At 37.0% G+C, this 17,126-nt stretch overlaps 1 protein-coding gene across 1 annotated transcript in view; it reads right to left on the minus strand.

Annotated features, from left to right (window-relative positions):
• Cntn3 (contactin 3) overlaps positions 1–17,126 on the minus strand; it is a 217,076-nt gene that overhangs the window by 117,281 nt on the left and 82,669 nt on the right. Inside the window, exon 4 of the mRNA XM_048354886.1 lies at positions 8,789–8,884. Coding sequence (XP_048210843.1) covers positions 8,789–8,884 — 96 coding nt within the window. The remainder of the gene's footprint in view (positions 1–8,788; positions 8,885–17,126) is intronic.

Consider the following 17,126-nt stretch of genomic DNA (forward strand, 5'->3'; position numbering starts at 1 on the left):
GCACAAGTACAACTGTAGTATATGTGTGTATCTATAATGAAACCACACACATGATACAATCCACATGTGTTATCTTAAGTGCTCACAACAATTGCATAAGAGCAGATTTTGTAATTAACCTTCATTTGCCAAATCAAGTAGGTGTTGAGGGAGAGGTAGCCATCTCTAAACTACTCAGGTATTATTTCTAGAATCAGAACTTGAGGCATGTAGTTCACAACCTTTTTTTGTCTCCTGTGTGTACATAAGGGACTGTTTTAAAGCATTCTAACTATATCAGGGCTCAATGATAGAGTACTTGTTTATCTGTGTGAAATTCTGAGTTCAGTCCCTAGCACAATAAAAAAAAAAAAAACTTGTTTTAATTATACCTGTGTATCCATAAGAAAGATTTGAACACACTGACCTGAAAGTTGGAAAATATGTAATTCAACAAGACTATAGGGTATACTTTCTGTAAGAAAATCTCCTCTCTTTTCCCATCAAAAAGCAACCTGAAGCCTAAATCTACCATTGTATGAGTTTGGGCAAATCTCCTACCTGCCTTGAGCTTCAGTTTGTCAAAAAGAATGAGAATAGAACTCCTTTTCTTAAATGAACCCAGTATCTGACTGAATAATGGCTTCTATTGTTGTCATTCCAGGGATTCTTACTACCAGTAATGCCATTTTTGCTCTCCATGGGACCATACATCTTAAGGACAGGGAAAATGCTAATTATATTTCAATTTCCTGCACATTGACCTCAGTGTTTTCACCTGGAGAGCAGCACAAGTTGGGACTCAATAAACATTGATTTGAATATATTTCAATCAATTTTACCACAGTAATGTCTGTTTTTTTCTCTCTTTTTAATATTATTCTCCTTCAAGTGAGGGGCCACAATTACTACAGTAAAACATTATTATGAGGTATCTTCTAAGCTCAGATAATTTGCTGAATGCAAGTGTAAATCAATGAAGAAATACCCAAAAAGGAAGGATGGAAGGAAAGAAGGAAGGGATCGGGAGGGAGGGAAGGTGGAAGGGAGGAATGAAGGACAAATGGAAAGAAGAAAAGCAGAAGGTAGATGGGAAGATGGGCATCTAGCCTCAAGGAATAATTTTAATTTTTTCCACATTGTAGCAATTTGCAGAGACTCAAGATATTTTTATCTCCATTTCCAACTATCAGTTGAATATACTGCAATTAAATCTATCCACTACGTTTTAAAGATCAAAATATTTTGCATTCATCCATATAATAGCAACTGAGGTTTACATGTCAATTGCCTCTGAACACACTGATATGAATGTTTCTTTAAATCTATTAATATTTTAGTCCCATGAAATGTTAATAGTCACATCAAAATTGACATGTATTTTAAAAATATAGTTCTACAACTGTGATATATTTCCCTTTAGTCTACAGATGAATTCTCTATGTTGACATATTAATCTACATCCTGGTGAGAAATAAGAAATTAGAAATAATCTTCTTTGGTACTGGCATCATTAGCCATTATCTGCTTCTTAATTATGGTTTCACAGTTTCTTGTGTCCCAAGTTGACATGGTGATGCAGCTTTTGGACATTTTACTTGAAGATTGACGCCATTGGGAGCTTAGAAAAAGAGTCCATTCAGTAAGTGAGGCAAGTTAGAAAGACTTAAGTTTTCCCACAAGTATATCATATACTCTTGATTTCAGAAAGTCCAAAATGAGCAATTGCTTTAAATTTGATTTAATTACAAGTAGAATGAAAGGGACGGGTAGTCTCTGGTGAATCAAGGTCCTAATATACATTGTTATTATAACCACTACTCAAATTATGTGTGAAAATCACTGTTTGGGGTCATAACTACATCTGAAAATATGTAATGTATCCTGTTACTTGATAAAAATTTCTACCAACAGGGCAAGTTTCACAGGCATGAAAATTTCTATTTGGCACCATCTATAGTATCTGAGATAACTTTTTTTTTTGGTCTATTCATCCTCCAGAAAAATAATAAAGATGTTGCTACAGTGGGTGTAAATCCCACACCATCTGTTTTGGTTGCTAACAGTTCTCACCTCGGTCACACCAGGATTTACAAAGCAATTTTTAGCACAACATTGCTTCAGTCTCCACTACCTGCTGTTTGACATCTCACATTCTCCTTTCACATCCCAAAGGCGATGTTCTAAGTGGATAACCGTGCATAGGACTGAATTTTTAAATATACACACATACCCTAGACATGGGAAGCTATATCAGACACCCAAGTAATTTGTTGATTAAACAGACAAACTTCAAGTATTTTCTTTACTCAGAATAAATTTTACCAGCCACTGTTGGGCAAAATTCAACTGTTTATTAAACTATGTAGCTAGAATACTTGGATGCACTCATTTCTAATTAGTATTTTATCACAAGGTGCCATGAACCAACTCATCTTGCAATTGTATTTATAAGAGGATAATTTTTCTCATGTGTCTGAAGTTATACTGGTTTTGTGATGATATCAGCAATTGCACTTCAATTATATTAATTCCCAGCCTTTTAGAATATTGGCATTAGTAATTACACTACAAGAAATCTATGTCTAGTCACTTATTTCTGGTTTGTCAACTACTAGCTTTCCAACTCATTTTGGGGTATTACTTCCTCTTGCTCAGAGAGTTGCTGGATTATTCCACAGAGATGGAACAGGAAATGGCAGAAAAACCAGAAGGAATATTACAACCCTTCTCAAATAATCATGCCCCTGAGAGATTATACGGAAGCCTAGCAAAACCTAATTGTTAACTGTCATGAGATAATTTGTCCTCCTATGCCGACTGCTCTTAAGTAAAGGTATACAGGTTTTACCACATTTTTAAAATTGCTTCCATGCATAGAGCACTACAAATAATGCACACAGTGTAAAAATATCACTTATTTTTTCTCTTTTCTTGTCTAATAAATAGGAGTTACACATTTCTTTCACCAAGTAATTTTAATGTAATTTTACTGAGGCCAATGGCAGGCAATAGTAAAAGAAAAACTAAGAAGAGTAATTGTTAACCACTGGTAAGTAGTATGGTAATGTTACATGTAGATCATTTTGTTGGCTATAGGACTAAGCTAATGAAAAAGCAATCCCAACCCCCCCCCCCAAAAAAAACAACACAAAAAGAAACATTTTAATTAATTCCAATCCACAACCATCAACTCTCTAAATGGAAGCCCTCGGCATTGTCTATGAAAAGAAGCAATCCATAGGAATACTATAAAGTTATTGTGATTAAAGATCATCAATCTATGTACCCATTCAAAGGTATACTGTACCCTTGCCACTGCTTTTCTTATATCATGACATTTCCATCACATTGTGAATAAAACAATACAAGCATCATTAAAGAAGATTTCAGACATGAGCCATCCATAGGTGTGGTATAAAGTAAAACACTGAGCTGAGAGTGAGTCCCAACAACACCCATTAGTGTCATACTATTTAACCTCAATATCATAAAGTTTGATTTCAAAACTATTGTCTATGATTCTTTTTTTTTTTTTTTTTTTTTTTTTTTTTTGCCAGCCCTGGGCCTTGGACTCAGGGCCTGAGCACCATCCCTGGCTTCTCCCGCTCAAGGTTAGCACTCTGCGACCTGAGCCACAGCGCCCCTTCTGGCCGTTTTCCATATATGTGGTGCTGGGGAATCAAACCTAGAGCTTCATGTGTAGGAGGCAAGCACTCTTGCCACTAGGCCATATTCCCAGCCCCTTGTCTATGGATTCTTAAACCTAAACTAAACTCTAGTTACATTCTGTACATGATTTTGTATAACACATGGGAGAGGAGAAATCACGAATTAAAGTCATGATCCTGTTTTATGTTTCTGACTCTGGGACTAGAATTAAAAGGGCAGCTATGCCACGTTAGCTGTAGGACTTAGAAAGAAAGACAAGCATTTTGTGAGACAATAAAAAATATACAAATCAATTGGAGACCTAGAAGGTCTCCAAACAAGGAAATAAATCAAGGAGAAGAGCATTTTGAGAAAGATGCTTCAGGCATTATTGGGAGAGCAAGGATGAGGTCCTCATTGGAGACACAATATTTTAGTTTTGATGTGTTAAATGCCTTCTAGCACCAAGGTGGGAGAAAGGTTAGTAGAGCGGAGAATTAACAGGGAAACACTGGCAACTTCAGAAAATGGAGCAGGCCAGTAAGGGTCTTTCTACTCATAGTGGTCCATGGACCTCCAGCAGCCACTTCCTAGCACCGCCAATTAGACATACACAATCTCAGACTCCACCCAGTTGATTCATTTGGAACTGAAGTCTTAGGAGTATTGGGGCAGACCATGTCTGAGCTGAGGCTTTGGTTCAACTTGGGAGGAGAGGTCCCCTAAAGTGGCTTGAGGTACCACTGTGTATTAAATGCTTCTGTAAACAATGGATTGACTATTAATGAACTCTGCTGACTCCAATTTTTGAAATATCAGAATCTTTGGTTTAGAACAGCATAGATTTCCCTGAGGACTCTGTGCCTTATCATTTAGAGATTGGCTATTGGGATAGAAAGCTCCCTGATCAGGAGGGAGCATCAAGATACTAGTTTGACTTTTTCACAACTGTGGGATCTTTTGTAGGCTATTACTTCTCTGATACCATGTAAAAATGCTCCAACTTAATGTCTTAAGCAAAAGTTGGGAGGGCTTTGTGCTGAGACTAGGTTTCTAGTCTCCTGTCTCATGCATTATTTCCAAGCCAGAAATTGGTATTCTAACATGAGCTGACTGGGAGCTCATTCTCTTGGCATTTCCAGAACTGAGCTTTCCAGGTTCACATAGGCTGTGAATCATCCTGTTCCGCTCTGTGCTTTAACCAAAAGGCTCTGACTAGCCGGTAATGAACACAAAAGACATGCGATTCTGCTCAGTATCTAAGCAGCAGTCATTATAGTGAGATTATCACCATCACCATTGTTATTGCTATTATTATTACTATTCCCTTTTTATACTTACTCTGTTAGGCTCCTATAAGACAGGATAAGACAGGTGAATAAAAGATGACTGTGATATCACAAACCAGAAAAACATCTCCAACCACTGTAAAGAGGTTCAGTAGAAATAAGGAAAGCTGCAGTGAATGAAGACAATGCCTGCAGGTGAAAATGAAGAAGGTTCATTGCAGGTCCTGAAGGGGCTGTGGAACTTTGAGAGAGGATGACCGAATGGATGCCAGCAAGGGCCCTGTGTACTCTGAAACACCTTTCATCTTCGGCAGGAAAAAAAAATGCCCTAAAATCACAGCTTCAGCTGCTAGGACTGCTGAAAATGGGACTTCATCCCTCACTGAAATCAAGTCATTCTTGACAGGATGAAGCCGGCTTGATTCTAGTGCCACAGATAAAGTTCACATGGATGGATCTGTCCCTTGCCTGGTTGGTAGTTAAAGAGTATTTGGTTTGTTAAATACTTATCCCTGGAGAATAATGTTTTCAATGGATTTCCAAATATTTGTAACTGTCAAAATCTAGAAAAGCACTCATTGATTTACTTCATCAATGTTTGTTGAATAGATACTTGTGGAGTGCCTATTATGAATATCAGCTTTGTGCTACACACTTAAGCTCAAAGCAAGTATTGACACAGGCCTCTGCCCAAAGGGCTCATGAGCCAGTCTGTCAAGCTCTTAGATGGCATTTGTGAGGCTCTCAGCATTAGGTAGATGTGGGCTGATATGCAGAATGTGTTCACATCTAAATCTGACCCTATTGTCATGGTTATTTCTTAACATTCTTGCAGTGCAGGAGGTATATACTTTTTTTCCCTATTATCTGCTGCTATCTCTCTTTTCTTTTTCCTTTTTTCTTTTTCTTTTTTTTTTTTTTTCCCCAGTCCTGGGCCTTGGACTCAGGGCCTGAGCACTGTCCCTGGCTTCTTTTTGCTCAAGGCTAGCACTCTGCCACTTAAGCCACAGCGCCACTTCTGGTCATTTTCATTTATGTGGTGCTGGGGAATCGAACCAAGGGCTTCATGTATACGAACGAGGCAAGCACTCTTGCCACTAGGTCATATTCCCAGCCCCTGCTGCTATCTCTTGAAACTTTTCATTTTGAAGGATACATGTTTCTGTTTTATTTTTGTTTGTTTTTTTGCTTTAGCTACAGTCTCAGCAGAAATTCACAATCATCTCTTCCATGTGCTTTAGAAGTAAAGACAGAAATCCAGGCTGAGATAAATCAAGGTGTAATGACTTAGGATAGATGGGCCAAGATTTCTCAGTTTTTATGACAGAAAAGATACCTCTTTTGAAACGTTTCATTCAATAGCTTCACAGAGTCCTCCTCCACCTCCTTTTCTACCTCCTCCCTCCTCCTCCTCCTCCTCCTCCTCTTCTTCTTTTGTGTTCTTCTTCTTTTCCTATGGCTTGAACTCAGAGCCTGAACAATTTCCCTGAGTTTTTTGTTCAAGGGTAATATTATACCACTTGAACCATACCTTCACTTCTGGCTTTTTGGGAAATAATTGGAGACAACAGTCACATATACTTTCCTGCCCAGTGTTAGCTTCAAACCATGGTCCTCATTTCTCAGCCTCCTAAGTAACCAGGATTATAGGAATGTGCCGCCAGTGCCCAGCAGGGTCTTTTATTATTAATGAATTTATCTAATTGTAAAAGTAATGGAAGATAGCTCAGAATCTTCAGTTGCCTTAACATTTCCAAAATTCTTCGGTGCGAAAATTACTCAGTTACTTTCTGTTGCTTTGATCCAATATAAATTTAAGTTAGTTTGATAACTCCTTACTCTGAGTAGTTGTACACATTATTCTTTCTAATCCATCACTCTCTTTTCTCTCACTCTCATTGTCAATTCTTATTTTCTTTTCCTCGCTTACATGCTTGTGTGTTGACAGACCTGATTCTCTTCATTCACTTCATGGATAATCTCATTATAAAAGATACCATTAGACTCAGACGCCACTGTGAACATGTCTGGTCCATTACAAACTTTAACAACAAGAATCCTAAGAGACTAGAGTTGTCAGGGGCTACCTCTGCCACCACAAGGAATTGGTCTGAGAAAACCGTCAAAATAATAGAAGAGTCAATAAATCAAGAGAAGACCACACAATTAAGGAACTGGAGGATCTCCTAGATGAAGCACATTTGGTTCTCGAGGATGAGTTCTTACAGAGTGTGTTACAAAATGTGGTTGTTTTTTTTTTATCAAAAACTAGTAAAAGGAAGAATGTACAAACAAGACTGGGAAGAAAGTAGTGAATCATGCTGTAGTGAAAAACATACATGGAAATCCATACAGCAAGCCCTGAATTGAATTCTAATCATCAGAAGGGGCCAGCGTTGGTCAGAAAGGGCTGACTATATCCCATTTTGTACTGTCAATAGATGGGGGTTGAAAGATGTGACCAATCAACCAGTAGCATTGTATAATATAACCACACGCCACCCTCTGACCCCATACCACAATGTGAGGTGTCAAGTCCTCCACGGAGGCTCAAGTCCATAAATCATACAACTCGACCAGAAGACATGAGTTAGCTTCATTATTTGAGCCTGTTAAACTCTCTATTTCTTTCAAGCCAGGTTGAACTCAATTATTTTTATTTGTAATTAAGATAATTTGTACTTAGCTTCAAAGTAAGAACCTTGCTAAACTTTTAAGAATGGAGCAAAATGTACTCTATTAAAGTAGACAAGGAAGCTTCATTTAAATCCCTGCAGGCAAGAAGGTTAAGCCAGCCCCAGATCTTCAGGCATACATTCCACATGGCCCTCTACCACAAAAAGGAGATGTCTGCATTATTGGACTATTAGACTTGAGGGTTTGTAATTAAAAGTGACCAGTCACTGAGAGTGGAGGAGGACTGGTTATGACTCATACAACATAGAAAGTCCAGAGTATTTTCACTTGAATAAGCTTTACAAAGAAGGAAGATGTCTTTTGAAGTTCATCTCTGTGAACTCTCTAACTCATTTATCTCTCAGTAACTCACCCTCTTGATGGCAAACCATGTTTATTTTTCTGAGAATATATTTTATGTATTAATGATACCATCTTGACCCTAAATTCCCCCAGATCACAAGAGTGAGCATAGAGGAAAAAAATACATAGACTAGTCCTCCAAGGTTTTATTGAGGAGCTAATTATTTTATTTTCTCTTTATATGGCTATTTTATCAAGTTTCTGATTGTAATTTATGCTAATGTACTTTAATTTTGTTCAGTATGTGCGAATTTAACATAAAATTTATATTTGCAATGGCCTAATGAAAGTGATATGACTATATACAAATACCTTTTTCCATATACATAGGCTATATAGAAATTGGGGGCAGAAAGAGTCAGAGAAGAGAAGACAGGAGAGGAGAGGAAAGGAGAGGAGAGGAAAGGAGAGGAGAGAGGAGGAGAGGAGAAGGGAAGGAGAGGAGTGGAGAGGAGAGGAGAGGAGAAGAGGGGAGGGGAGGGGAGGGGAGGGGAGGAGAGAAGAGGAGAGGCGAGTACCCAATTTGAACTCTCAGTCTAAAACTAAAGAGCAAATGATGATGGTGTAAGAACACATGCTCAGCACTAGAAATAAGCGTAATGAATGTGATTTCTGTGCCTCTTTGTAATCTCTCTGGTTAGAATACATAACTTTGGTAGATGGATTAACTTTTTCAGAGTTTCTCCTTTTCAAATCAGCTGACAGAATCAAATGCTCAGGTGATTGAGTTTTTCTTTTACTTTACAGAAGCAGTAACAAAGTACCTGGTGCAGGCTTTTCCCCAAAACGTGTTCAAGAAGCATGGAGAGCAGAAACAGGGCAGTACTTACCACCAGAGTGTGGCGGGGGGCCGCAGAGCAGGACCACGCCCTGGCCTTCACGTACTGACACTGTACTCCTCATTTTTGTTTTAAAATTTTCAAGATCTAATTTGAAAACAAAACAAAACCGAAAAAAAAACAAGACCTGAGTATCACAGAGGAAAATGACATACAAAATCATCATTCCCTTCCTTCAGAAAACAATTCTAAAGCCTCTTCCCAGAAAGTAAAGAGGAAAATAGCTGTTTACAGAAGGAAAAGCTGGACTTGATTTCCTTTTTCAGGCTGATACAATATCAACTATATCAATATAAATATACATCCATACATCCCATGTTGGTGATAAAGGGTCAAAATAAAACTAATTTTCCAAAAAGATAAAATAAATATCACAATGAATACAGTTAACCAGACAGTAAGATTTGGAGAAAGAAACAAAATACTGTGAAAGAACAATTCTAACTAAGTATTTCCATATCTACGCCAGTGACTCACCATTAATCTCACATAGTCAAAAAGACCAACTATTCAAAAATTTCCTCTAAAAATATTATAACACAGTAAAGTAACTTTATTCCACATATAATTAGTATTATTTATATAAATATTTTAAAATATACACTTTCTAGTTTCAGGCTGTATTTGTCTCATGTCCTGAAAAACATAGATAGCACTGGAACTTAACAACTAAGAAGAATTCAAAGGGTTAATAATAACTGAAACCACAAATTCCTATATAAAAGGCAATTATTTTATAATCACAAAGGAAATATTTTATCAGCATTTAATATATTTTTTAGAAATAGCAATCAATTGAAAATACTATTTTTATCAATACTATTACCAATACTATTTTTTAGACATTTACTTTCTTCCCATAATAATTTAAGACAGCCAATATTGGTTTATATTTTCCAGTTCAAATTAGAGCAGAAAAAAAATGTATAGTCTACATATTTAGAAAAGACCAATTCCATAGGGGAAAAGGAAGATATGTGTGTGACATGCTTATGTGATATATGTGATGGATGTGTGTCATGCATGTTTCATGTATGGGACATATGTGTGTGACATGCATGTGGCATAAATGAGAAATATGAGGAACACCCACACATACATGAGGTACAATTCTGTCACATGTGTCATGTGTGTGTGACACTCATGCAGGATGTATGCGACATGCCTGTGACATGTGTGTGGCATGTGTGTGAGGTACACACTATATGAGACATGTGTGCATGCATGCATGCATGCCATGACTGTGACACACATGTGTCATGTATATGACATGCATGTGGTGCATGCACCTCATATCGGTGATTCATCCATGTGACATGTGTGATATGCTCGCCACATGTGTGTCATGTGTGTGCCACACGTTTCATAAATGTGACATGCACAGTACATGTGTGATATATATGCAGTACATGTTTGAAGCATGCATGCTGCACATCCAACATGCACACAAAATGTGCATCATGTATGTGATGTATATGTGGCATTTTCCATAGGTATGAGACACACATGTGAAACATTTTTGACATGTATGTTATACATATGGGCCACATATGTGTTGTGTATAATTGCTAATTTATCAAGGACTAAATCAAATGAGTAAAATGCACACAAGTGTGCTCATAAAGGCCATGTTTTTTCCCTATTTTAATCAGAGGGTACTCTTCAAAAATGTTCTGAGATCCAAGCATTTTGCCATCTTAAATCTGTTACTAAAACACACTTTCAAAACATCAAGGCTCTAAAATATAACTGAGTAGGAACTCAAAAATTATCCCAGCCAAATGTTTCTTCATGGCTAAGTGAGAATAAAACATATCAGAATGGAGCCTATTCCTGGAAGAAGTATTTCCTAAGATTACTTTTTTTGGGATCTAAGTACGTATTATCATTGCTGTTTTCCTGCCCAGTTGCTTGTTGTCTTCTATGACACAATTAGAAATTTTCCCATTACTGATCTTAGCTAGAAGGTAAAAAAGTTCTTCAGAAAATAAGAATGTATGCTCAAAGGTAAAATATCATTTCCCTTGGATAAAGTAAATCCTGACACAGATTTGCCCATCAATCTTCAACCTGAATGGATGCTCTTCATATGATAGGAAAGCAAGGGACTTGTTTTGGATCCCTGATAAGGGTAGTCAGAAGATTATAAGCATCGGGGATAGCAAATAGAAGTACTTACAGTGAATCCAATAAACTTATGCTGCCTTGGTTACCAAAAAGTGAGGTTGTTTTTTTTCTTCCTCATAAAGCAGCATCTCCTAAAACTCTTGTCTTATATTTCCCAAAATAGGGTTCAAGGGTCATTGGTACCAATATCATGTGTAGTTTGTATTTCAAAACATACAGATGCTGATTCCACCCCATACTAGCACCCCCTGCCACAATAATGGCACCTATTAATTACTACTCTTATTACATCTAGATTGTACTTGTAAGACAGAACATGCAAAATTTGTTTTTAAGAGTTTGTATTATCTCACTTAACATGGTCACCTCTGAATTTAACTATTTTCCTGAAAATGGCATACTTTAATTCTTATTTATATTTGAATAATACTCCATTATAGGCATGTGTGAAAATTTTTATGCAATCATCAGTTGTTGGGCATGGAAGCTGGTTTCATATTTTTGCTATTATAAATAGTGCTGTTATAAACATGTGTCTGCACATATCTCCCCACTCTATTGAATTACTTTCCTTTAGATACATGTCCAAGATTAAGCGTGATGGAATGGTCAATATTATAGAAGATTACATATATGGAAATTGCACAGTGGCACAAGTAGTAGAGTGCTAGCGTTTTGCTGAAGAGCTCAGTGACAGTACCAGGGCCCAGAGTTCAAGCCCCATGACCCCCCCCCCCCCCACAAAGAAAAAGACCACATAAACACACACACACACACTTAAATCTTACAATTTTGGATCAGTGGTGGTTAAAATCCAGAATTCTCAAATTTTACTAACGTCACTAGCTGAAACTGATATAAACCACAAATTTTATAATTTTCCAAAAAGATATATAAGTTTTGATCCAAGTTAAAAGTTAAGTATCTGGGCTGGGGATATAGCCTAGTGGCAAGAGTGCCTGCCTCGAATACACGAGGCCCTAGGTTCGATTCCCCAGCACCACATATACAGAAAAAAAAACGGCCAGAAGCGGCACTGTGGCTCAAGTGGCAGAGTGCTAGCCTTGAGCGGGAAGAAGCCAGGGACAGTGCTCAGGCCCTGAGTCCAAGGCCCAGGACTGGCCAAAAAAAAAAAAAAAAAAAAAAAAAAAAAAAAAAAAAAAAAGTTAAGTATCTTAGCATACATCTTGAATTTTTTGGAATATATGAAAAGTATCTGTGAGATAGCAAACCTACTAAACATTCGCTGAGTGGCTAATGGTAGAAAAGGAGGCAGTTATTCAACAAATATTTACTGAGAGCCTATGAGACTCCGTGTAATATGTTTTGAAGGCAATGATCAATATGTATAGCTATAAGAAAACTAAAATAAGCATTTTTATTCTATTTATTATGTTTAAGTAGTTGTACAAAGGAGTTGCCATTGAACAAATCAGTTTATGAATATAATGCATCTTGATCTATACCACCCCTTTCAACATTCTCACCCCCTTCTTCAACCCATCCATTCCTTGACTTTTCTTAATTTTGTGGTTATATACAATGAATTCTTGACTACCTTCATTGCTTACATAGGGTCAAATGTGTGGAGGAATGAGCACTAATAGAGATGTCGAAGAATCATCAGAGAGCTGATGAGAGCCTGGTAGATGGATGATGAAGAATGTGTGTGACTAAGTGGACAGTCATATTCAGTATAATTTTAGTTTTCCTTAATAGCTGATAGCACTGGATAATTTTTCATGGGTTTATGGTCTATACACATACCCTTTATAGTAAAATATAGACATATCTTTTTAAAATTTTTATTTTTTATTTTTTTATTTTTTGGCCAGTCCTGGGCCTTGGACTCAGGGCCTGAGCACTGTCCCTGGCTTCTTCCCGCTCAAGGCTAGCACTCTGCCACTTGAGCCACAGCGCCGCTTCTGGCCGTTTTCTGTATATGTGGTGCTGGGGAATCGAACCTAGGGCCTCGTGTATCCGAGGCAGGCACTCTTGCCACTAGGCTATATCCCCAGCCCTAAAATTTTTATTTTTTTAATTTAGGGTAAAGATGATGAATGTGTCTGAGGGGGTGTAGTTACATAAGTAAGGTAATGAGTACATTCAATTTGAACATTGCTGCCCCCCCCCTCATTTTCTCCAACTTTTACCTCCTCACTTCTCTTCCCTACCAAGTTGTAAAGTTCATTTCCAACATGATTTCTAGTGAGTATCACTACTGTCTGAGTTCATCCTTTGGCCTACTGTTTCTGAGATTTCCTTTCCCTTCCACAGATAAGATAAACTTATATATAAGACAAGGCTATGGAGAACGAAAACAACAAAAAAAAAAAAACAGAAATAACTGCACACAGGACATAATAAGAATCTCTTGTGCACATTTCATTTGGATTTTTTTTTTTACTTTTGAGTCTTGAAAGTGCTTCTACACATTTTGCTCAGACAGAACAAGACAACTCATCCATAGAAAACACATGTCATCTTCAAGCTATAGCAAAGAAAAAAGTTCCCATATTGTTGGACTATTAGAAACCATGAAAGAAAAATAATATAAATTTTTAAATTTTTAAAAATCACAAAAATACCAACTGGCAGAGTTTATTTGTAAATACAAACCAAGCTGTAGGTACATCTATTTTGTCAAGAATTGTATCAGAGAAAAGATCTGTATAAGAATCAAAATAAGTAATATGTAGTTCCAAGATTTATTGCTAGATATTCTCAGCTTTTTCTCTTTGCCTCATTGCCAATTTCTGCAAATGCTATCATTATTCCTAAGCTAGAGATAAGCTATAATCAAATAACCCAATAGAGAACAAACCAACCCAAATAGTGAACGTAAGTGGAGAACCAGAGCTAGAATCTTATACAGCATTGAAAGACTAAATATTTTCCCCTTAATGTAAGAAATATGAATGCCATTTCCATGTTTACCATTCCTAGTCAAAGAAGTATTAAAGGTTACACCCACTGCAATAATGAGGTAAAAATATACACTTTGCAAAGGATGAAATGACAGCATGCTTCTTTGATATAATTGTTAAAAGATCAGAAGGAAAATGAAAAAAATTCTAATGCCCACTTAAATAAAACATAGGATACAATATCTACGTACTAAAAACAAACCTGCTAAAATGAAAATTTAAAACTGCACTTATACTCATTACTAAGAAGATTAAAACAACACACATCATAACAAAACATATAATAAATTTACTTACAAAAATAAAATGCAAATAAAAAATGCATAAGCCTTTATAAACAGAGAGATATACTATACTCATGGATTGTTAAGCTTAATACAATTGCTAATCTCCACATATTCCTATAAAATGGAATTCCTATCAAAATCCCAGCAGGTTTTTAAATGCCTTGTATATACAGACAAACTGATTTGAAAATCCACATGAAATAGTACAAACTCAGCACAGACTTCCAATAAAAATATTTATGCTAGGAAAATTGGACCATCTAACTACTAAAATAAACCTCACCCTGAATTTAACTCTGTTATAAAAGCTAACTCAGAACAGGTCATGCATTTTACTGCAAATATAAAGTATAGAACTTTTAGAATACATACATCTTAGGAATTTAGTTGTTGCTTAGCATTTCATTTTCCAGGTTAATCTCCTTATGTATCCTATGGAGACAATGAGCTCAGGAACCCCCAACATGAACAGAAAGGCATGAGGGGACATTGGGAAGAAGTCTAATATTTATATGCTTAATCTGGTGTCGGATTCCATGTCCTACATATTGCTGGAGCTGGTTTCTCATAGATCACTCTAGGGAAATAACTATTGTAGCCCACAGGTCTATATCAGTATATGGCTTTAAATTGTCCAAATGCAAGTATCATTTCTCAGAAATGAAATCTGGGAGGGCTGAGGATATGGCCTAGTGGCAAGAGTGCTTGCCTTGTATATATGAAGCCCTGGGTTCAATTCCCCAGCACCACACATACAGAAAATGGCCAGAAGTGACACTTCTGGGGCGCTGTGGCTCAAGTGGCAGAGTGCTAGCCTTGAGCAAAAAGAAGCCAGGGACAGTGCTGAGGCCCTGAGTCCAAGGCCCAGGACTGGCCAAAAAAAAAAAAAATGGCACACACAAAAAATTTGGGGCTGGGGATATAGCCTAGTGGCAAGAGCGCTTACCTTGTATACATGAAGCCCTGGGTTCGATTCCCCAGCACCACATATACAGAAAATGGCCAGAAGTGACACTGACTCAAGTGGCAGAGTGCTAGCCTTGAGCAAAAAGAAGCCAGGAACGGTGTTCAGGCCCTGAGTCCAAGGCCCAGGACTGGCAAAAAAAAAAAAAAAGAGTGCTTGCCTTGTATACATGAAGCCCTGGGTTCAATTCCCCAGCACCACATATATATGCATATAGAAAATGGCCAGAAGTGGCGCTGTGGCTCAAGAGGTAGAGTGCTAGCCTTGAGCAAAAAGAAGCCAGGGACAGTGCTCAGACCCAGAGTCCAAGGTCCAGGAATGGCAAAAAAAAAAAAAAAAAAGAAATCTGGGGAACCTCAAGTTAAACCAAGGTTAAGTTTCAAATGTTAGAGTCATTCACAGAAAATAGTCACTGACTGTTAAAATGGGATGACAACGCTGACCAAATGTTTTGGGGGTGGGGGACCAGGAGAACATTTTATGAGAAATTCTGCTTCAGGACATATTTGCAATTGGTACATAAATAGTTTGAACACCATCAGCAAGAGAATGCAAAGTGAAACACACTACTTCCCATTTAAGTAAAGGATTAAAATGGAACATGAAAAGTATTTTGAAAGTGTTTCCTGCTAATTAATAGTCTTAAATTTTTTTAATTTAAGAATCCTCCTCAAACTAGTGATCAGTGGCATTAAGAATGGCATGGGTATACAGGCACAATTATAATACAGAGTGTGCAGAGAAGAGGTACAGCACCTGACCTCGGTGCTTTTGGCAAACATCCTGTTCCATCCTTGCTCTGATGTAACAATGGGTACAGCTGAGGCTACTTAGAACCGCAGCCAAAGATTCCAGAAATAACAACAACTGGGACTTTTAAAATCCTGAATGTTAGTCAAGAGGCTTCATCTGTAGCTCCTTGAAGTTTCATGCAAAGACTGCCACTCAAATGGACATCCAAGCTTGGAACACATCAATTTTTTAGATAAGCCAATCCCTGCACCTTGTTTTCAACTATTACTTTAAAAAATGTTTATCATAATTAATTTCCCAGTGCCTAGATGATGATGAAGTTCATATTCTCTATCCCAACATTCACTCAGTCCTTCAGAAGGTTGTAGGTGTGTAAGTGTGTGTGTGTTTAAAGATAGCCTGAGTATTTACACAATAGAGCATCATCTCACACTTTTGAGTATGTCCAAGTGTAAAATTTTGTTTATACCCTAAACTACTTCTTTCAACTTACATTGAGTATACTTATCTTCAAGAACTAGTTAAAAATAATCTTCTTCATGAAAGAAACATTTGAAAACTGAATGTTTATTGTAACTGCATTTTATGTTGCATTTAATCTCAAGGAGATTAAAGGTGAGGGCATAAACACCCTCTATCTCTTCCTGCTAGCTATTGAAAATCATCTACGGCATCTACTCTACCTAAGCAGCCAACATTTACTCATTCATGCAAGGGTAATGTCAGCTACCCTGAACAAACACCAGACTCCTCTTTAGTGGCTCTCAAATGCTCCTCTATATTATTAGGTGAATTAACAGTATTTGTTAACAAAAATGTTTATATTAAGTTACTAGAAACACCAGCTAATCTGATGAAGTATGAATATGAAAAGAGATTTATTTACATAAAAACAAATTCAGAGGCTTTTGAGAAACTCAATAAAAAAATTCACCTTTCCCCTATTTCAAAACTGATGTCAACATAAATGGAATAGAGTGAGCAAGACAACCATAAAATCTGAGATGATACAAAGTAAGTCTTTATTCTGCTTGTTCTATTTGTGCAACCAGAGGGCTTCAGAAGTATTTTTTTTTATTTACGCTCAAATGCAAAGGAAAAAAGCTATTGGAAATCACAGCAACTTCATAATAGGTATTCTTTATACAAATACTACAATGAACTCCTACTGTCTATTGCTCAAGGAAGAGTGTTTGGGCACACCAAAAAGAATAAAAACAAAAAGCCAATTACCCACAGTATTGTATATTCACAGAAAAATTAATTCGTGA

The sequence above is a fragment of the Perognathus longimembris genome, chromosome 10, assembly GCF_023159225.1.
Source record: "Perognathus longimembris pacificus isolate PPM17 chromosome 10, ASM2315922v1, whole genome shotgun sequence".
Lineage (NCBI taxonomy): Eukaryota > Metazoa > Chordata > Mammalia > Rodentia > Heteromyidae > Perognathus > Perognathus longimembris.